This window comes from Chanos chanos, chromosome 14 (assembly GCF_902362185.1).
Source record: "Chanos chanos chromosome 14, fChaCha1.1, whole genome shotgun sequence".
NCBI classification, from domain to species: Eukaryota; Metazoa; Chordata; class Actinopteri; order Gonorynchiformes; family Chanidae; genus Chanos; species Chanos chanos.
Genome location: NC_044508.1, coordinates 8,271,851 through 8,294,270, shown reverse-complemented (window position 1 = coordinate 8,294,270; position 22,420 = coordinate 8,271,851). Strand labels below are relative to the sequence as shown.

General features: G+C 39.0%; 1 protein-coding gene across 1 annotated transcript in view; it reads left to right on the top strand.

Annotated features, from left to right (window-relative positions):
- The first annotated feature begins 6,574 nt into the window (after window positions 1-6,574).
- zmat4a (zinc finger, matrin-type 4a) overlaps window positions 6,575-22,420 on the top strand; it is a 56,501-nt gene continuing 40,655 nt past the window's right edge. Inside the window, exons 1-2 of the mRNA XM_030791946.1 lie at window positions 6,575-6,682; window positions 18,954-19,055. Coding sequence (XP_030647806.1) covers window positions 6,596-6,682; window positions 18,954-19,055 — 189 coding nt within the window. The 5' untranslated portion in view covers window positions 6,575-6,595. The remainder of the gene's footprint in view (window positions 6,683-18,953; window positions 19,056-22,420) is intronic.

The window sequence follows — 22,420 nt, the reverse complement described above, 5'->3', positions numbered from 1 at the left end:
ACCCAATATTGATTTATAACACACATAAGAAAGGCTGCCAGGGAGGGGGGTGGAGGGAGGGGGGGGCAATGCGTGAGATTATACAGAAGCCCTTTTGTTTATTGTCCTCCACTAAATCCACCTTTAGAGTACAACTTACTGTACATTTACAGAATAAAAAGATGCATAAACTTAGTGTTTTAATTGTTTAAAACAGGGGATTGGGCGCTCGTTAATGTAAACTGATTTTTTTTTTCTGATACATGCAACGTGAACTTGTGTTTGGATTGGACTATCTCCACTAAAAGCATCAGGTTTTATAAACCACAGCCTCTAAAAATATGCTCTTATCGTTGAAAGAAAACAATACATGGCCATCACTGTTGCAAATACAAAAATGAAATGGATCAGTGGCTATTTTATATTCGGTTTCACAGAGACAGAGAAAGAAAGAAAGAAAGAAAGAAAGAAAGAAAGAAAGGACAAAGAGTAGGGAAAATATTGAATGGAAGAGTGCAGGTTGCGTGTGTGTGTGTGTGTGTGTGTGTGTGTTTGTGGAGGGGGGGATGCTCACATTAAGAGTGGAGATATATTTCACTTGGCTGAATCAACCACACTTATTTTTCCAAACCTGTCTAGCACACACAGATCAGCATAATGTACAGTTACTCAGATGGTAATAAACTGGCTGCGTTCGCGATTTATTGTCAACATTCAGAAGAGTGATGCATCACTATGACCACAAGCTTCTTGGATTTAGTCACCAAGTGTTCTGACCATGCAGAAATGAAACATGTTTAAAATGGACTGCTTTTAATATCAACAGAGAAATAAGAAATAAGGAAATAAAGAATAAGGATGATTAAATGAGACTCATGAAAGATTAAAAAAAAAAAGATCACACACACAGGCGCGCGCGCACACACACACACACACACACACTACCTGCATGTGTGTTCTTTACCTGTGTGCCTTTTCTCTTAGACAAAGTCTCTTTGTGTAGCTTGAAGAGAAAGAGTAATATTATCTTTCCAAGCGCCTGAGGCCTCTATTTTCAGACCTGAAACGAACAGACAGAGTAACAGAGACAGATGGAGAAGGTTGGCCTTGGAAAAGGAGAAGCACACTTCAAAAAAAAAAGTTAAGAAAAGAAGAACCTTTAGACCATTTTGAGAAAACAGACTCTCAAGACGGCTAACTTTTCAATCAGATGAGATAGCATCACAAAACAGGGCAATATTATTGGAGTCATATACTTAGCATTTAAGAGATTTTGCATAATATCGCCCTCTGCAGGCTATTGGATGCTACATAGTCTGATCATGAGACAAATGCACTTGATGTAAGGTATTCAATGCGCGTGAACATTAAGTTTTACAAGGTGACAGAAATTCAACACCAGAAAATAATGAACTCGTCATTCCATATTTCGTTAGCCTTAGAGCCGTTTTCATGTAGAACCTCGATGCTTTCCTGTATCAGACATACTGCCAAAAAACATAACTAAGTCTCCATTTTTACGTGAGAGATCGAGATCATGAAAAATAAGTCATAAACCAGACAGAAATTTGGTTGGAAATTAACACCAACACATGATACTCTCAAAGGGCAAAAAGTGGCTTCTCCTTTCTAAAGAGCGAGACCCTGAGAACAACTGTTCGCTCGCTGGCTTCTCTCCGCTCCTCGGGGCAAGCTTGGCTCTCTACCCCATCTCTGCTGCCAGCATACGCTGCTCCAGCTCCTTCTTGTAGGTGAGAGAGCATGAAACATTCCCTGGATGCCTCACTTTGTTTTCCGTTTCATATTTTTTTAATCTCATGCTTAAACGGAATCAGTCCAGAGCTGTGGTTTTGGATAGATGGATGTGGTTTGGAAGGACACAGTATGAAAAGAAGTGAGGAATGGTTATGTTGGTACTCCAGTTCACTAATCCTTGCTAGGTTCTTTCTTCCCCCATAGGTTTGCTCTGCTGTGAGAAAACCATTACATTCCTTCAGGTTAAATAGCTTTAACCTCAAATCGGTCTATCATGCTGTGTTATTTCCACCACCTCTTCCTGTATGCTTTCAAGTTGTCACGGTTAAGTCAATGATACATGCAATGATCCACGTTTGTCTTTGACGACAACTCTGAGCGTTACACTTAATTCTTAATTTGTACGGGCTTGGATGGGATAAGAGGTCTTGTACGTTCTGGACATGCGAAATTACTCGGATGATAGACAGTGTAGCCTACCTTATCCAAACGCCTGCTTCTGCGGTACATTAAAGTACCACGCGAGGGCGCCAACTCACTTTATATCGAGAAAAAGGGCACATTTTTCATCCAATTAAAATGCAAAGAAAGTTGTTTCCGAAAATTGGGGCGCTCCTCATTTGTTGAGGATTAAAGAATTCCCTGTTACCCCCATAAAATCTAGAGAAAACGTTTAACGTTAGTCATGTGAATGATCAGCATATTCGTTTTAATGTTACTGCCATAGCCTCTAGTTATTTAACAGTTGTGCTCGCACCTTGAGACAAATAATTTATTCTGTCTGACATAAATAATATCGAAAATTTCTGTAGGACGTCTAGTTTAAGTTGTTTTCATGTTGTTAGAACCTTAAAACCACACAGGCCCATTTGTCATTTATCTTAAAGCATTAAAACATAATTTTCAATTATACTGGTTAAAGATGCGCATTAAGAATGTCCCTGGATTCGGAAAAATAAGCCGTGGTTCTTTAGAGCTCGATTTCTTGTTCAGTATAATGAGCAGACTCGCCCCTTCATTATTTAATTTGCACCCGCACTCATCCTCTAACCATGCCACAAGTCTCAAGTGTCCATCTGATGGATGGTTTATTTTCGCTGGATAGTATCGATCTGTTGACGCTTGAGGACAGGAAGAGCCTCTCTCAAACGTGTTTGCCTACATTTTCTATATCATGGGAAACCGTGTTGTTTTTATGTTTTGAAATATTAATAAACCATGTCTGCTCATCGGCCAGTAAGATGCTCGCATTTTACAATAGGTTACAGAAAAAGGTCTGTCTTGAGGCTTTTGGCTACTGGAGATTTTTCACTCACAGTTAGACCAGCTTACAGTAGAGCTGAATGCCAGAAGATTAAGTATGGAAATGCTTCTCTCTCTCTCTCTCTCTCTCTCTCTCTCTCATTTAATCTTAAAAATCACTTCTCAAATAAACAGGAACTCATACTTCCCTACTGAGCATTAGACAGACACCCATAGTTAATCACAGTCCTCATTCAGAAGGAAGTAAATTGGCACATTTTGTCAAAAATGAGCAGCTAAATTTGTAGTAAACTGCAGGATTTAAAATCCATCTTGATGCAAGGACCTCAACCTAAATAATCCCTCCCCTCAGTGCTTTCTGCACCATCATCACCATTCTTATCATCAGAGTAGTCATGCGGGCCCTCCTGGAAATCTGACCTCAATTTCACAGGGGCCTACCCCAGCAGGGGCGCCAGATTGGCATGATGCCACGCAGACTGGCGCTAAAAATTCCCTTTTATCGCATCATTGGCACAGGTAAGAACATTCCACAACACCAACAAATCATTCTTCAAATAAGCTCTGAGAAACATTGCACACCACTACTGTTTATCACAGTTATCTTTTTTTTTTTTTTTTTTTTTCAAATTAAAGTTGCACACCAGTGCACCAAGGCTCTCACATGCTGGGGCTACTGACTGGGAACCAAAGGGTTGCTGGTTGTTGGTGGTGAAGTGGGTGCTAGGGAATATATCAGTCATAGGACTGCAGGTTTGTGGTCCTACTGCAGTCTTCTGTTGTAGTGGCTTTGAGCAAGGCCCTTTATAACACTAAATTTATTACTGAGTGTCTAAATTAATATTTAAATCTGTGATAAAGACCCTAAGAAACATTCAACCAAAGTTTCATTTTAGCGCATTGCTAATAAATCATTCCCACGATTTTTTTTTTTTCATTCAACCATAAAAACCCTTGTGCGAACACTCAAAAAATGAAATAGATTATTGATCAGAACAGGATAACTTCCAAAATTTAAGATACTTCATAATAAACCAAACTGTGAAGTTGCACACAGCCCAGCTGCACGTAGAATTGCTGCACCGTGCAGGATCATCATTCAGTGAAGATGCTAGCCTTCGAACACATGTTGGTGGTCAGATTAAACCTGATGAATGAGCTGGGTAGCATGATACAGCACTCTGTGGGCACAGGTCTATGCTATGCTAAAGGGAACTGCCTCAGCACATGTTACCTCATTAATCAAACAGCTCCAAACAAGCAGTGCATTTGAGTAACTCTAGCATTCCACTTCTAGAATTCCCCTTCTGTCCCTCACACCCCCCCCCCCCCCCACACACACACACACACACTTCTATCCCCCCCCCCCCATGGCTCCCTGATCCACACACACACACACACACACACACACACACACACGCACAAATACCAAGCAGGCATCGTGATATGCATACAAACTGTGGTCATGGTCTATGTAAGCTGTCCATATTAACAGTGCTTCAGTAGGAAGGTATACCCATAATGTTCACTACTGAAATGTTCACATTGGCCTTAATGTGCTTCTGGCTCATCTTGTTGCCCATTTATTAGCATGCATAATATGGGAGCACAACTACATGCACAGGTGCAGAATTGAACACTTCACTGAGATGTGTGGTTAGTATGTCTATACAGCGCCATTAGAAACACTTTATATGAAGTGGATCCTTGGCCATTTTGGGACTAATGCTTTGGAAGAAGTTGCGATGATTGCACGGAAAGGATCCACGCAAAAAAAGTTTCAGAAAAGAATGTCCATTGAGACATTCAGAGCCTGTATGAAAATGATAACAGACGGAGGCATGTGTTCAGTTAGCTGGTTTATTTTTATTGTGACAAACTGTACAATGTGTTTGAATGCGCATTTATTTTAGAGCGTATTAAATGAAATCAAATCGTTGTTTTCCCAAATGGACTGTGAACTGTTTATGCCTTGTCTCCTGCCTCTCGGTGTCTCTCTCTCTCTCTTTTTTTTTTTTTTTTTTTTGTGGTGCTCTGTCTTCCCCTCCTTTGTGTCTGCTGTGGAGGGTTTGTGCCAGCACATGCCTGAGGAATCTCATGCTGCCGAGAGTGACCTTGAGTTGCCCGTGAGCCGCGGCTTTATGAGAGATGGGGGGCTGGTATGTGCATGTCTATATTTGTGTGTGTGTGTGTGTGTGTGTGTGTGTGCCCGCCCAAGCAGGAAGACGATGAGCAGCTGTGAAGCAGGACAGCGGGATTCGGTCGAAAAGGCACACTTATTTATTTATTTATTTATTTATTTATTTGTCTATCTTGTGTTATCTTTAAAACCTCATCTCTTTTAAAGCATGAACTGTCGTGCCGTGGTCAACATCTGTCATGACGCTCTTCTTAGTACATGCATATATGTAAAGACACTTGTTTTGAGTGTCATAAATTAAAAAAAAAAAAAAGTCTAAAAGCCAAACCCAGTCTGTGATGATGAGCAATGTGTAATGTTATGACCTGATGATCATTGTTTTGAAAGCACTTTAGCTATAACAATGACATGTGAATAATGTATTTTAAAAGCTCAAAATAAAGCAAAGACATTGCCTAAATATTGTGAGCACTAACTGATGAGGGTTTTTTTTTTTGCCCATTGGGTTAAGCCAGTATCTTTTCGTCCACTGATTCTCCTCGTGTCAGGAGGGTGTGGGTCGGTACCACTCACTTGCTAGCTGTAAAGCTTTACCCGCTCTGTCAAAAACACTGCTCTGGTTGACTGCCTCTTGCAACCCCTCTGTCTGAACGCTATGATGCCGACACAGATTTGGAAGCTGAAATTTTAACACCCCGTCGTACTCCTTGCCATGGGCTACCTCACTAGAATTGATGGCCAGTGACATTTCAGTCCCTGAGCACGGCAGCTTGTGCAGAAATAACGCGATCCCTGAGACCAGCCTGTCACTAGTGAGGTGCCCGAGCGCAAAATTTCACGATCAGAGGCTGTTCACTCTGACAACAAAGTGACAGATTTTCAGTGATATTTGACACTATATGATCATTATATATATATCGCTCCATATGCCGGAGAGCGTTGTTTTTTCAAATATCAAAACATGTCGTATTTAAAGTTGCCGTTCATCATGTTTTTACTATTTTACTATTTACAGCTGCAGGGACAGCATAACAGCAAAGTTCTCCTGCTTATACCAGCTCAGATTCTTTAGGCAAAATGCTTTTGTTAAGAGAACTAAAACTGGGTAGCCAACATACACTCAAACACTCTTTAGCTGAGTTCAAATCTATCCATATGTGAAGAGAGGAATGCTAGATTACTTGTAGTGTGCTTGCATTTGAATGTCCTTGTATTGATTTAAATGATAAAAATATTCATGCAACCCTGCAAAAAACCATCTGATGACAGCTGCCAGATGTTTTCACCTCTGCACCTGCTTCTACCTGCACGATTACGACGCTGCTCCGTCGAACTACTATTCTTTGCTGGCCAATGAGATGAAAGCGGGGCGTGGAACGTTCAGAGATTCAAGTATTGTACCGCAGGCTGCTGTGGTAACGTCTTCAGTTCCACACAAGTGTCTTTCTGAATTGGTCAATGGATTACACGGTTTCCCTTCAAGTCCAACATCAGCTCACGGTGTATCCCACACACGTTTACCAAGGTTACAGTTTGGAGTTACAGGTACGTTTACGTACTTGATTTTTACAGTACACATTAGTTTGTTTACAGTGTTCTTATTTGAGATGTCAAGTACCGTTTTCACGTTAACTTCTGACCCAAAGCCTACTTGTGACACATAAAATGAGGCATCGTGTTATACCGTTGAAAATAAGAATTCGCGTGGGTTTGTTTACACACCGCTTGTGTCGACATCCCTGCAGCTGATATTCTGGCGTGAGAGCAGTGACATTACGCCACCAGTGTGGCTCGCGTGGTGTGATGTATGATACAAACACTGTATTCATTGCAAGTAGTGATATCAGAAACTGTAAAAATACAGTACAGCATAAAATCGCTATGGTTGTTTATGAAAAAAGGTGGGAAAGCGTCTGACTGATCAGAATTTAATATCTGTGCATGTCGTGATGCCCATTAAATTGATGTCTTTGTTTTCTGTACTGAGCGGCTCGTGGGGAAACAGCGTGCTTAATTTCGCCGTGATTTCACAACTGTTTTCAACCGGGCAGTTTGACAGGTAGAACCTAATTGTTGCTCTTCGAGTTTGATTGCAACTCGTCCCTGGTCTCATATTTACAGTAAGAACTGTGTTGAGTTGTGAATGCGTTATGTTCGTTAGCTCGTGGATTTGACTTTCCCATTAAGTTATTAGATACTACATTTAAATAATAATGTTAAATGGTATTTGAAAGCATACCGATTCTATTGTATGATATCTGAAAGCATGCGTATTCTTCAGTTCATGAATTAAATGAGTCTTTGACACTATTCTGGAGGGAATTGTTACGATGCAGTGACATGATAAGTCACTGAATAGACAGAATACAGATAGAATACATTGTGCATGCAACAGGGAAAACTAATACTACTGTAACCGTCCCCACTTTATGTTACTGGTACTTAATATAATAGCGGAGTTAGACATGAACTGTAACTGATTTTAAATATTCTGTAGGCTGTGGGTTCTAGTTGATATATTTCACGTATGTATTCATTACATGTGATATGAAAGTATGGTGTAATAATTCTATTCTGTTCCACCTTCATGTTAATTAAGAGCACGAGAATTTTAACTGATCCTTATCCAGTCTTGATAATTTAGGGAACCAACTTTCCGAACGAACTGGTTAGACTTTGGAACAAGCTCTTTGAGTCTATTCGCTGTAAATGGTCCAAAACCAACTATCACAAATATTTCATTATGAAAAATGCAAAATTTTTAAGTTCCATGTTGCACAACTGTTTGTGTGTGTGGGCGCGCGCACGAGCACGTGTTTACTTATTTAGTAATGTAGATGAAAATATGATATAGTTTGAAAATCACAAGGTATTTATGCACATGAATTTGTGTAGTCTTTGAAGTTTCTTTTTTCAGGTGGTGCTTAGATTATCTCAGTGCTTGGCAGCGATAGCATTAATATTCTCTTTACTGAGCTGCCTTCCCCTGGAGTGCAACACGAAACTGAAGCAAATGTCTGACAGAGATAGGAGAAAGCTTTTCTCTCATATTACCCTATGAGCTGGCGTTGTGTCACTCTATACCAGAATGATGCGTGAGTTGTAACTTGGCATTAGACAGAGCACAAACAGTTCTTGTCCAACGTGCGCCACATAATCAGGCTGTGCAGATGAGAATTCAGTTGAATTTCATTTGTCCAGTGTGTGAATTCACACTCTCGTGAGGCAGCTTTTGGGAACACCAGGTTTGAGAAACCTAGCGAGCAAACCTAAGCCAACAGTGATGCGGAAAAACACTTTTTGTTAGAGCTTTGTAGAAAATATCCATTTTTTAACTGTGGATTTTGAGTATATTTCTCGCCTGATATTAGTACTGAGTGATGGTGAAATAGTAAAATGAAAAGGCCGCACGTCTTAGATCCTCCCAAAGTTTTATTTGGTAGGTTTTTTTTTTTTTAATACTACAGTGGCTTCTGAGGAGCATAACTACCAGACAGCTTTGGGAAGCCAAAGAGTAAAACATGAATTATTGATGTTTTGTTGACAGTGTTTTGCCAGCTCTGCATGGAAGGAGCTGGTCTTTAAGTCGTCTTTGTAAAATCTTCAGGAATTAACACACTACTTCCTCTTCACTCATCCAAACCGATTTCTCTGCAAATCAGCCCAAAGCAAAAAAAAAAAAAAAAAAAAAAGAACAAGATTTCCAGATTAGAGACAAGCGTCTCTTTTCTCTTTCATCTTTTATAGATGCAGCACATTCAAAATACTTCTCTCTGCTGCAGACCCAGAAAAAGAAAACAAACAACTTTGGAGTTTGTTAGTCCCTTGCACCCCCCCCCCCCCCCCCCCCCCCCCCTCTTTTCCCTCCCTTTTCCCCTCCCTCGCCATACAGTATTCATGCTTTACAACATCTGTGTCTGATTTCTAAAAGTCAGTTTGTTCTATTAGCTTTACACTGGAAGTTTTCATTCGTTGTTGCTGTCGGGATGTTGAATTTGCTCATGAAGATGAGCTCCAAGGAGAATAAGTTGATGGAGGATACAGTGATGTCATAGAGGAGTCCAGAGGAATCCAAAGAAGTTCACATAACCAGTAGTATGTCTGGTTTCACTGAAATGACCTAAAATACAACCCATGCTGCAGTGGTTGTTACACTGAATTGAAGAAGCCAAGTTATTGTTTTTGTTAGGTCTACATTCTATTATTTCTCCTTCTTCTTCTTCTTCTTCTTCCTCTTCTTCTTCATTTGAAAATTTTGGTGTCATTTGGGTACAGTTTTCAACAAAGAAACTCCGACTTTTGCTCATACCTTCAGGCTGTGCTGAAGAGTGATGAATATTTGTAAGACGATTACTCAGCATATTATGTGTGATTTGCAAGAATGTGGCAACACTATCTCTTTTCACGTTAAGGGCTATTTATTGCCTCCATTTTTCATTTCTGTTTCATTTTTGAATATGTGAGATGGAAAAGAGATTGCTCAGAGGGTGAATCATGTTGTCAAAGCCACATTGTCTTTTATTACACATGAAGAGCTGTACAAGGTGCCAAAACAGTTCTGACAGACAAATGTCATTCTGGGCAAGGAGCACTGTTCATGGTTCGTAATGTGCCTAATAACTTAGGACTACGTTACATCTGATAAAGATTTATAACAATAATACACTCTGAATCAACAGCATGTTTTCAGATTTTTACACCACCCCACTGACTAATTGCTCAGTTTCCAAATGTTACTAAATGGATCATTTATCAAACCTGTTTGACAGCAGTTGAACTGAAAAGGATGTTAACTTTGCTATGCAGTGAAGATGTAACAGAGGGGCAGTATTGTTCTCCACAAAGGACTGGCTCCATCCACTGTAATGCGCTCTCTGGAAGTCACATACGAACATACAACAAATACTGTACACCCAATGTGTGTGTGCTTAATCTAGTCCACAGTCACACCATACATATAACATACTGCACACTGCACACACACACGCGCACACACACACATATGTATGTATGTACGTTGCATGTAGGGTGTCATTGTGGACCAGATAAAGCACATCTATCTATCTATCTATCTATCTATCTATCTATCTATCTATCTATCTATCTATCTATCTATCTATCTATCTATTCTAGTACTCCTAGCTCTGTACTGACAGACTAATATTGCTTTACAAACCTGTCCTTTTCAAGACAACTTACAGTTTGTTCACAAACCTTCTGATCTAGTTGAATTCATTTATTTGGTATATTTAGAATCTTTAAACACATCAGTGTTTCTTATCATCACTTAATATTGCCTTAAATTATTAGTGGAGACTTGCTTGCTTAAGAGAAACATGGTTCTTGGTCTGTTTGCTTGTTTGTTTGTTTGTTTGTTTGTTTGTTTACACTGTCTTTTGTCAACTCCATTTGAACAGAAATGTCATTTTAGCCAGGGGCAACCTTTGGCACAAGAGAATGTCTAAAGCTTACACATGCACATTTTGACAAGATTCAAACTCTTCTGAGAAATCACATTTTTGTCTGCCCCCAGCTGTAATGGGTACATGTTTTTTTTTTTTTGGTTTTTTCTCCAGACGTCTCTGAAAAGTTTGTGTGCTGTGAGGGCTTGTTTTGATTATTTCTGATCAAACTGAGCAATGGTGCAAGGAAACCATAAAACACAAAAAAGGGTCTCATTAAATTCTGACTTGAGTATGCAGAGAAGCTCGCCCAGACTTCAGAGCCAAAGTCAGTGTCTGTTTAAATTTAAAAAAAAGAAAAGAAAAAAGAAAGCGAAAGGTTCAAACAAACAATATTGTATTAAAACTTTTGACCCTTTGCTTTGCTCTTATACAGTAACTCCATTTGTAGTTACAGTGAAAACATCTGCCTGCATATTAGAATTCATGTGGAAATTCTTTGGGATTTCAGTATGTTTGAATGGCAGTTTCGAGAAGATTAAGGGAGGGTCTCAGATGGTTTAATTCCAAGCCTGCACCGACTGGCTCCCTGCTGTTGATCCTGTGGGAGCCAAATCAGAGATTTTAGTGAAATTTACAGAGAAGCAGCTCACTGTCTAAGCACAACAGATGTGGTCTTTTCTTCAAAAAAGATCAATATATTTGCTATTTACACTACACACAGTGGGAATATTAACGTGTGTGTGTGTGTGTGTGTGTGTGTGAGTGAGTGTCAGTGTGTGTCAATGCGTGTGCTTAATCTGGTCCACAATGACTCAAGTATCTGTTTGCGGGTATCTAATCTGGTCTCTTTTGGGGATTCTCTCAAATATTTTGACAAATTGACTTCTCATCAATTCTTCAGCACTAGCTGGCCCGCTCTATGCGTCAGAACAAACATAGGGATTAGGGTTGTTTTTGAGCAATCTCATCTAAACCAAACATCTGCTTCCATTGTATGTTGGACCTTTTTGGGGTTGCCTGCCCATGAAAGCTACAAAACATAAGACATACAACAATAAATATAGTCTGAGACTCTTATCCGAAATTGCTTATTAGCTACAGAAATTAATACGTCTTCAAGGTTTACTGTTGCGCCCCCAAGTGATATGTAGGCAGAACAAAGTAAATTATCTTTGTTTACATTCACAGTTGTGTAAGTGGTTTGTTCTGCTTGGGGATACTTCTACCTCGTACTGTTGTTGTTGTTGTTGTTTTTGTTGATTATGATGTTGATTGCATGCGAATGAAAAAGAGATCCAATTAGAGAGATGAAAATTGAACTGGTGAGTCTGACCTTCGGCAGTCTTGGGGGGGGGGGGGGGGGGGGGCAGCAGGGAGTGTTGTGTAGCTTTTTTGGACATATAGAAGATTCATGTCCTTGGTACAGATAATCCAGGTTGAGTCTGTGCAAAGAATTCAGATAAGATCTGTTCCTACAGCATGCACATTTTAGCTCATATATTATATTATTTCTCAGTTTTGTTTTCTGTACCACAGAGATCCTTGCTGTTTAAGCAACTGGATTAAGAGGTGTTTTAGTGAGCGGTGAAGGTTGTAGTTTGCATTCATTTTAAGTCATCGTGTGTGTGTGTGTGTGTGTATTAGATGTGAATATGGAGCATATGTAAATAAGATAGGTATGAAATAAAATAAGTATATAATAAAAGAAGTATGCACTTTTCCTTGAAGAGAAGTAGAGCCTCATCTGTCTTACTTACATCTGTCTCACTATTTTGTCTTAACTTTTGCGCTCTGGCGCATGCCCGGGATTGTTTTTGTTAAAAACCCTCTGTCAGCCGCCAAGCACTTTTAAATAAAACAGTCACTCCTTACACACAACGACATATGTTGCCAACGTTCCTCCAACACATGATACTACCTTTCCTTCTATGACAGCGGGGAAAAAAACAAACAAACCCATAACCGCTTCTTATGTGATATCTGCCAAACCTCAATGTCTAAAGGAGAGGCATGTAAAATTTATGACCCTAGATGGAGAAAGGCATTGTTGGTGTGTAAAGGGTAAAAGAATACACCCATTTTAATTAGAAAAGAAGGGACAGGGCTGTTGACAAGGGTGACCGATCTGTACTGAACTGGAGAAGACACAGCAGATAAGAAATTGCCTGAAGCTACATAGGGTTTTTTTTTTTTTTTTTTAATGGAAGTTGTTCTTACTCATGGAGTTTGGAGAAATGACTCTATTTTTCTAGAAGGAGTGTGCATATGCACTATATTAGCCCTGTGAGAACTGAAAGAGTTCTCCCAAACATTAGTTCTTGTCAGAGAATGAAGCAAGAGGTGGGAAGAATAGAAATACAGTGTTGGAGAGAGATTGTCTTAGGGCCTAAGGAACAGAACATAAGCCTTTTTTTTTGGCGGCACAAATGTTGCCTGCTTCCTGTTAGAACTTTTTTTTTTTTCCTGTGGTATTTGTGATGCTGGAGAAATAATTTGTCCTGAAGCATTTGAAGAAATTCCTGAATTGCATTTGCATAAATGTCTTCGACTCACTTGAGGTTCTCAACGCATTGTCTTTGATTGACTTGTTTTAGAGGTGTAATTCAGACTCCATCGAGGAGAAAACTAAGCCCATTGTCATAAGCGTTTAGTCTTGACATTTCTTTTTCTTTTCTTTTTTTTTCACTTTCCTTAATTTCCATTTCTTAGAGCGACCTTGGAAATATAATGAGACCCCTCTGTGAAGTTCTCAGAACGAATATTCAGTTTTCCTCTATTTTGCTAGCATGTTAATGCTTCTGTGAGAGTTTTATTTCTTATCAAAGTGCCATGGCTTCTTCTTGATTTGACAGTTCTTTGAACGTGACATTCTGTTTCTGCGTCTTCACATCTTTCAGTTTTATGACAGCTTCAAGAACAGCAGGTCATAAGTCTGAAAACTTTTGAGCTGTTTTTTATGTCTTTTTTTTTATTATAGCTTTTCTGTACTTCCAGCAAACTCCGCTTGCCTGAAGACTTCAGGGCCTGATTGTTTCCATTTGCTCTGACAATAACAATGAAATGAATAATTAAACAGTAGTCCTTGGATTGCTTAATACTTCAAAGAGAATTATATTTTGCGCAATTTTACATAAACAAAGCAAGCGACAAACATGTCTCTTAGGCTGGGTGCCTCAAAATGTACAAAGCCGTCCTGATAGAACAATAATAAAGGAGTCAATCAAGAGCCAATCAAAACATTCAAAGGGACTGGAGCTGTCTATTCCTTTAAAGTCTTGTCACATGGTATTTGGGATCAGCACATAAATGCCACTGGTTTGTGTCTCTACAGCGAAAAAACGTAAACACTGATTAACTCTATAATTGCACCAAATGGACTACAGTTCAATATACAAATGAAACAAATGAGAAAAAAAAATCCAGTTTCGGGAGTACATATTTTATACCAAAAAAATGCCAAAATGTTCTTAACCGTTCTCATGTATTTACTTTATGTAATGTCTCAGCATTAAAGCATTTCGAAGGTTGCATCTAAATGACAATCAGATGGTTATTGTTCTTAAGTTCCTCTCCTTATGCTGCATGGACAAGACTCACAAATAAACACTTATTTGGTTTCATTTATCTGCTCTGTATTACTGAAGTGCTCTGTTTGTTCTTTGTGATGTCTTTTGTAGCATGAGGTCATTTGTAAAGGAACGTGTCAATCAGAAATGAGATTGTGGGGCTGCAGGTACAAGCAAAATGACTCATTGTCTCATTTGTGTTCCAATTGCAGGTCACTGATCCCTGCTTAAGCATCGCCATATGACTGATTAAATTAACCTGCTTCATAATTCTATTACCTGTTCTTGATACTCGATTTCTGTGGCTGATTAAGACTCTCTCCCTCTCTCTGTTTTTCTTCCTTGCCTTCTCTCTCGTTCTGTTTGACATTCTGTCCACGACACATCACCACCAAAGAGAAACTGAAAACAGCGTGTGTGTGTGTGTGTGTGTGTGTGTGTGTGTGTGTTTGGCATTTTTTTTTTTGGTGAGAGCAGCATGAAGCAGCTCTTCTCCAGACAGCTCAGCACATCAATCCCATGCTCCTCCTCTTCTCTGTCGTCTTCGTTAATCGACAGAGCTCTGTCTGTTCTTCACATAAAAACAGAGACCCATGAATATTCAAAAAGTCAACCTTCATCCTCTCCCCGTTTTCTTTCTCTGTTCATTTTCCTGTCTCTCTCTCTATCTTGCTTCCTCTGTCCTACAGACAGACACGTACACGTACTGAAATACATCCTAAAAGGTGAGGTGGCATTCACTAACTTACAGTGTCCTCTTCACCGTATTGAATTATTTATCCAAATAGCCAGAATTCAGTTTCATCAGAGTTTCGTTCGAGATTGATTTTGTTTTGGTTTTGGCTGTGAAACTGTATCTCCTCTCTTGTGCTTTTCAAGTTGGATGGCAATGTGTGCATGCATTAGCCACACACGCACTCTAAACACTTCAGCTTAACTGAAGGAGAGCCCAACTGTTTACTAGTCATTATTATGTTTTTGTCTTTGCCAATGCGGTGAACGTGCTCAGATTTTGAGCAGACACTGGTTTTGATGCTGTACAGCCTTAGGGTTGCACTTTTACTGGTTTTGATGCTGTACAGTCTTAGGGTTGCACTTTTACTGGTTTTGATGCTGTACAGTCTTAGGGTTGCACTTTTACATATCCTCACTCATGAACTATGTTCCCACAAACAGTTTGTGACCACTTGCATGATTACTCATTAAAAGGCTGTTACATTCATCCCACCTCTAATTGAGGTCAGAAGATGTTTAATAAGGGCTTTTAATAGTGCGGCGTTCCTACTGTAACTGATAATTACCCACTGCACTATAACACTGTAATGGGATAAAGATGCATGGGCTCTTTTGAGCTCTGTAATTTTGTGTGGGCTGGTTATTGGGTGGGTTGCATAGGGATTCATAACTGCTTTACATTTGATTAATTATTTGATTAATTGTAATATAATTTATTATTTGTGATAATTAATTGATTATTTGTACATAAATTATTTGATTATACTGGTCTCATCTTGTAACCGAGGACTTGTTAATGCAAAATGTTATTGGGTCTGGTTTGCTTTATATTTTCCTGTTCATGTTATGGATATTAGAGTAGTAGTGTAAAATGCTTCCAAATGAACAGTTGGTTTTGAGTATTTACTATGTATTAGTTCATACATTGAACATGAATATGCCCAGCAGCACAAGGCGCTAGCAATTAATTAAGTAATTAATATATTTAGTTACTTATTTATTTGTCGATGCTAGCGGAGCTGATGGTAGAGTCACACTGCAATGGCAGGTCTCTCTGGTGCTAAAAAGAGGTAACCTTGACGACGGCCCCACCGTGACTCCGACACATGTCCATGTGGGCTTGGGTCCAGTTTCACACTTCAACACCTTCCTCGAACCAATTACAACAGACCCTTTATGGCTGGAACATCTGTCAAGACGCCGCCCACCATTCTGCCCTATGCACAGATATTTTTTTTTTCTGGCTCTATACCCAGTACACAAGGTCAGGAAGACACTGACTGGTCAGGTTTTGAAAGGATTTTCGGAGGTCCCGCCAGCCCAGACAGACGTTTGAGGTCATTGTGCAACACCTGTTTACGCCTACAATACCCGGGTGAATGATCGTTATGGGAGACAAGAGTCAGATCGGGTTGCCTCCTTGTTCAAATAAATTTGCATGATAGGAAACGACTGTTTGTTCTACCTGTTTTTGTTTAATAGCGCTTTGCCAAATGTTTTACCGCCACAATAAAGATTTAACAACGGTTTATGTAAATGTGACCAAGCGTTGATTGCCCTCCTCCCTGTTCACATGATTAAGCTAATCAGTCACTGCACTGATGAACATCTCAGTGCATTTGATTGTCAGGTAAGGGCCCTGGGTTACAACTAGACACGTGCGAAAATCCTCTAAACACCACAGAGACACCACAGAGTTTCCAATTCCTGCATAAGACTTTTGGTAGAAAACTTTGCACAAAAGGGAGGAAACTTTATAACATCACAATTCAATCCAATTAGGGGTTTTTTTCCTCTCAATTTTTTCTTTACATGCAAGATTAGGTAAGTGACAAAGCATTGTAGCCATCACAGTGCTGCCTCCAAACAGGATTCAAAATATTCTGATGATTTGTTTTTGAGAAATGCCTCCCCAAAGTCACCTTGTTTTGGGGCGTATCAAACAGATTTTTTTTTTAAAAATGGTGACAACGCTGCTGGATCGCTCAAAGGGACTCTAGGTGACTTCACATTGAATTAGTTGAATCCAGTTGGAGTGTGAATCCAGTTGTAGAGCTGTTGAGGGGATCGTTAAGATCATTATTTAAGTTTGGAAGGCTGATGAATGAAAGGTTTTTGCTAAGTGTTCAGATGTTTGATGTGTCATAGTTTAGAGTTGGGATTTAAATCAGATGTAGCAGATGTGTCTGTCACTTTATTTGAGCTATTTGTAATTATAAGAGAGATGAAAACAAGTTTGTACTGATGGCCGAAATTAAACTGCATCAAGGATGTTTGATGAGTATGAAAAGAAGTTGCTTTAAAAATTGCATTTTTTGGGTGGAACGTTTTATAATGTATCACCAAGAACTTTAAAAAGAACAGATTTAAAAAAAAAACATTCCTGCTCACCTTTTTAAGGGTTTTTTTGGTAAGCAATGGTTACTTAAATTATTAACTTGAATAAAAAAAGAAATTCGGCCTCTCTCAGCCAGATTAACCTGGTTGCTGTCAAAATTACATGAACATTAATAGGAGCAGTATGGCAGACCATCTGACATGTATATTGCAGACACCAGTCAGAGCTGTCAGTGACGGCACACAGGAATTACAGCTTGACTTCAATATAATGTCTACCCCTTGCTGAGGCTTTGGGTTATATAAAGACTTTGATGTGTCTCTGCTACTAACAAAGGCAAGAGGGAATGATGACATGAGACATTGTGAAGAATGAAGATTAGCTTTTTAAAACAGCAAAGGCTGATGAAAGAGGGTGCGATGGAATATTCCAGTGGCTAAAGTAGGTATGTTAACTACCAGTAATTGCCATCTGAATTCAGTGCGTCTGATTGGGTGTATGCAAATAAGGCTTTTCATGACATCACAAATAGCAGCTGAGAAATCTCTACAAGAAGAGGTTGAAAATCAGGGGTTGGTTACCTGGCAGGTTACAATCTCAGGATCTAAAAAGCAAACTTAAAATGAGATATGATGTAATTGGGCTATCTATATTTCATGTTAATGATGATTAAAAAAGCTAAATCGCTCAGATTTTCACTCCAGGGTGACTTTAGAGAGTTATAATGTGTACCAGCCCGTCTTCACGTAGAGCTTGGCACCATTACCCAGATCACAGCTTGATTCTCATCGCAATTTTTTTTTTTTTGAATATTTTACGCAGCAGTATTTTCACAAATCTAGGACACTGCATGATATATTACACCTCTACAACACCTCTATTTGTTTCTTGGAAAAACATGAAGCATAAAGAACTGAAATGATTCAACAACGTTCTCAGTTTTAATGTTACATTTAATTTATTCATCTCTGCCTCTTGGCAAGAAAGTCAAATGACAGAAGAATCTTAATTTGCTCTCATTCTTTTATCAATATTGGAGCACAATGGGATTGATTAATTGAGTGATTGGTTGAATAGATTGACTGATCGATAATCTTTTTTTTTTTTTGTGGATCGTTATTGTCAAAAATTCTCACAGAAAAGAGACCTGAAATGTCATTGATTGTCATGGATTCTCTGTTATGAAATATTTATCAGCTTGTCTTTGTTAAGTTATCACTCCATCCTGCAACCACATATTCATTTTGATGCTGACTTTTTATGGATGTTTTCAATTTGCAGAGGTCAATAGAAGTAAAGAGGAAAAAGGCACAGTCCTCCATACTATATTAAAAATTACTGACACTGTGCTTTGGAGTGCAATGAATCCTGGGAGAATTAACGAGACCAAAACAACATGCTTTTATCAACGTGTAATGAATGAAATGACTACATAAAATGGTAGGGTGGGTTGTTACATTGTTTTTATAAAGGCAGTGTACCTTTATGATTTTGCATTATGTCGTGTTTGCATGGGAAAATACAGAAGAGATTGTATTGTTCCTATACCTCTGTGACCACTGGTGTAACAGCAATGTAATATGTCTTGTAACAATTCATTGCCACAATATCACGGACCATGATAAACAATTACCCTAATCTCATGCAAAAACATAAACGATGTCTTAAATAATTTAATAATGAGTAATTACAGTTAAATTGTATTTACACCGTTATTTGGGAATAGAGAGAGACTGAAGAAACCCCTTCTTCTGTATTTATTGTATTTACAGATGAAGTCAACAGAGGTGGACCAGGGCCTTTTCACAGATAGCTACTGCAAAGTTTGCAGTGCTCAACTCATTTCTGAGTCACAGAGGGTTGCCCATTATGAGGTAAGTTCCATTTACTGTCTGAGTGTCTCTTACATCCTCACAAAGCACACTGTCTATTTACATTTTTTACCCGATCCTAAATGAACTGAACCTATACCTCAACATTAGGAAGACCAGTTCATGGCCTCCTTAAGGATCATGAGGTTCATATTCGAAGCAGTGAGAATATGACTCTTGTGATCATGACCAATTTCCAGAATTGCATGAAAGATTCTATGTCAGTTCAAAATCTTGTGATGTAACAATTGGCCATATGTGATGTCAGAGAACCTTTGGATGTAAGAGTTCCAAGTGTTCTTACTGGGCTTTATATGGATACTATACACATCCCCTATTCTCTATTGTCTGTGTTGGCGCAAAAGTTCATATAAGACACAGTTTTGTCTCTTTATTCTCACATAATGTCTCACTTGGGAAAATAGTGTGATGATGATTGGTGACTCTCTAGCCTTGCTCTTGATTCATCAATATTTTGTGTAAGCTCAAAGATATGTGTGTGTGTGTGAGAGAGAGAGAGAGAGAGAGAGAGAGAGACTGTGTGTTCCGTGTGGTCAGTTTATGGGGTTAGAAAGAGTAATGACTCTATAAAGACTTTATCCAAGTTCAGAAACAGGAGAAGAGTAATGTGAACTGACCAGGCCTAGGGACAGAATGCATTTGCTCAGACAGGGATTGAAGATAACATGAAGGTTATGCAGCCTTGGGTGTGTTAAATATTCATTTTGTTTTCATTTTAGCGCGTGTGGCTAGTTAGCAGCAAGTCTGTTGTCATCTGCCAAAAGGGGGTTTAGCTTAGCACCGGTTGCCCCGCTAATGCTAACACGGAGTGACACTTTACATGGAGACCTAGCCGGAGGTGGAGTTTAAACTCTGCTCCCATCTCAGATTCACACAGGTGATTTCAGATACTGGGTGAAATGCTAGCGTTAGCTAAGAAGAGACCTTGATTGTACTTTCCTCTAATGCTCTATTTATGTCCTATGGTCCCCTTGTCAGCTTAATCAAGAATCTCCTGTTCCTTAGTTTATGATGTAATCACTCTGACAACTTAATTTAGAACCTCATTATCTTTGAAGATCTCTCAGTCTCCCATGAAGTCATAATTTTTTTACTACACCAGTAAATTTTGTTCCATGGCATATTATTAAATTATGAAAATTAAGAAATTATGAAATTATAAAATATTTCATTTGAAATACAAAATTAAACATTGTTGTTCAGTTGATTTTAGTAAACTACTTGAGGAGCCACGTTATCTGTTGATCTAAATTTCGACACCCCTCAGCCTCCTCAGGATTCAGCGGAACGTTCTGGAATCTGTACTGTTGTGGCTGATCTAAGTTAAAAATGAGCGGGAAGGATTTAGCTTTCAGGTCACGGTTTCCTGGATTATGCTGAGGGTGCAATTTTTCCCCCTGAAATGAGCTTTTAATCCCCATGTCTGAAGCATCAAAGACACAGTCTTCAAGAAGGGGATTGGAAAGGCATGTTTTTCATTTCAAAAGCATGTAAGTAAATTGGCATTATTTATGTATTAGACATCTTGTGGACATGAACATTGGTTTTGGCAGTGCACTATTTTAAATTGGGCTGAGTCATCCAGTTGCAAATTTTATCTGTCTCTACTAACAACATCAGTTACCCTGTGCACTCATCACCCAGTCATCACACTATACACAGAGGTGCCAACTTCAATCTTATCTCCCTCTAACTGCTGCTTTCTGTACTATCAATAAGCTGTATAAATTACCAAGCACCTCAAAATCAATGTGCTACATGAGTCATATGATGCATGAATTCAATACTGACTGTAGAAACCAACTCTCTCTTGTCCCACGGCCTGAGAATTACAGCCAGACCGTTTCCCTTTCAACCTCACATGTTTGTTACTTCCCTTTCTTGGACTGGTCTCCATACAGTTATTTGAAATTCTGTGTAAATGTGAATGGTTTTGAATATCAATGCTTAGAGGCTTACAGTTTCATCCATGCTGTAGTCTCCTGTGTATACACACACACACACACACACATATATATATGTATGTGTGTGTGTATATATATATATATATATATATATATATATGCAGACACGAATTTGTGAAGTGGTGTGTTCATAACAATGAACAATGATTAATACATTCTAACAAGGGTTACTGTAAATTATAAGACATGCCACACTGCTGAGAGACGTTTGCACGGTGGAGTCCTCATGAGTTGACTGCATGCAGAGTTAATTAGGTTAAAGGTCATTCACATGTCAAGCTTTGTATGAGCTCTCTACATGTGATGTGCATTCATGTTGCTTATGTAGGCTGTGGTGCCCGGATCATTTTTGCCAGCGTTCGTCTGCATAGTCACTTTTCCTCCTGCGATTTCGAAATGGCAAGCCTCTCCGTTTTTTGCTATTCGTATAATTTTTTTTTTTTTCTTCTTTGACCCCCATGGCCGGTGTATTTTGTTCACGCAACCCCACAGAATCAGCACTCTTGGCTCCTACATAATGCATGTTGCAGGATGAAGAACGGGAGAACCGGAGAGATTAATATTCATGCTTGGTCTTTGGTGATACTATCAGCCCCCAAAGACAAACATCTCACAAATGCCGTTTTATAATGTTCATATAGATTATGTAACAATATAGAATATTTTGGATGGAACATACAATGCTCTGCCAACAACTGCCTCTATGAACACTGGCCTTGGAAGACCTACCATAAAGGACAAATGTGTACAGTTGTAGATTAGATGTAATTAGGCCTTTAGTTTGTCTCTATGCATTATGCAGAGATCTATGTAGATGTGACCAGATCTGTGGAAAGTGGATTGCGGTGCCTGATGTGGGAATTCAAGAGGGAGTTTGACTCTTTGGCAGTCAGACGAGGAATAATAATTCACGTGGAAAATTGGTGAAATTATGTCAGTCAAGTTTTATTTATACCTCTTCTCGTGATATACTTTGCATTTACAGGTTCGTTAATGTTGTATAATATTCGATAGGACGTTATTATTGGTTACCATCTATTCATCTGTACCGATGAAAAATAGCTTGGTTCTGACAGGACAAATGACATACTTAGGACAATGGAGCATCATACAGGATTATCTAATGTTGTTAGGCTGTTCCGTATGCACTTGTTTATTGGACTGCAATGTTAAATGACTGTTAGATTTCTCTCAAATCCTGTTGTCATCCCCATGTTTAGTACTTGTATAATGTAGTATAATCAACATATGGTCAGCTGGCGAGGGTGAAATTGGAGCATTTCTATTTTATATTAGTTTATATTAACATCAAAGCAAAACATTTGAAGGATAATTAATTCAGGGTGCTGCAACATACTCCATTCAAATGAACATGTAAAGCAG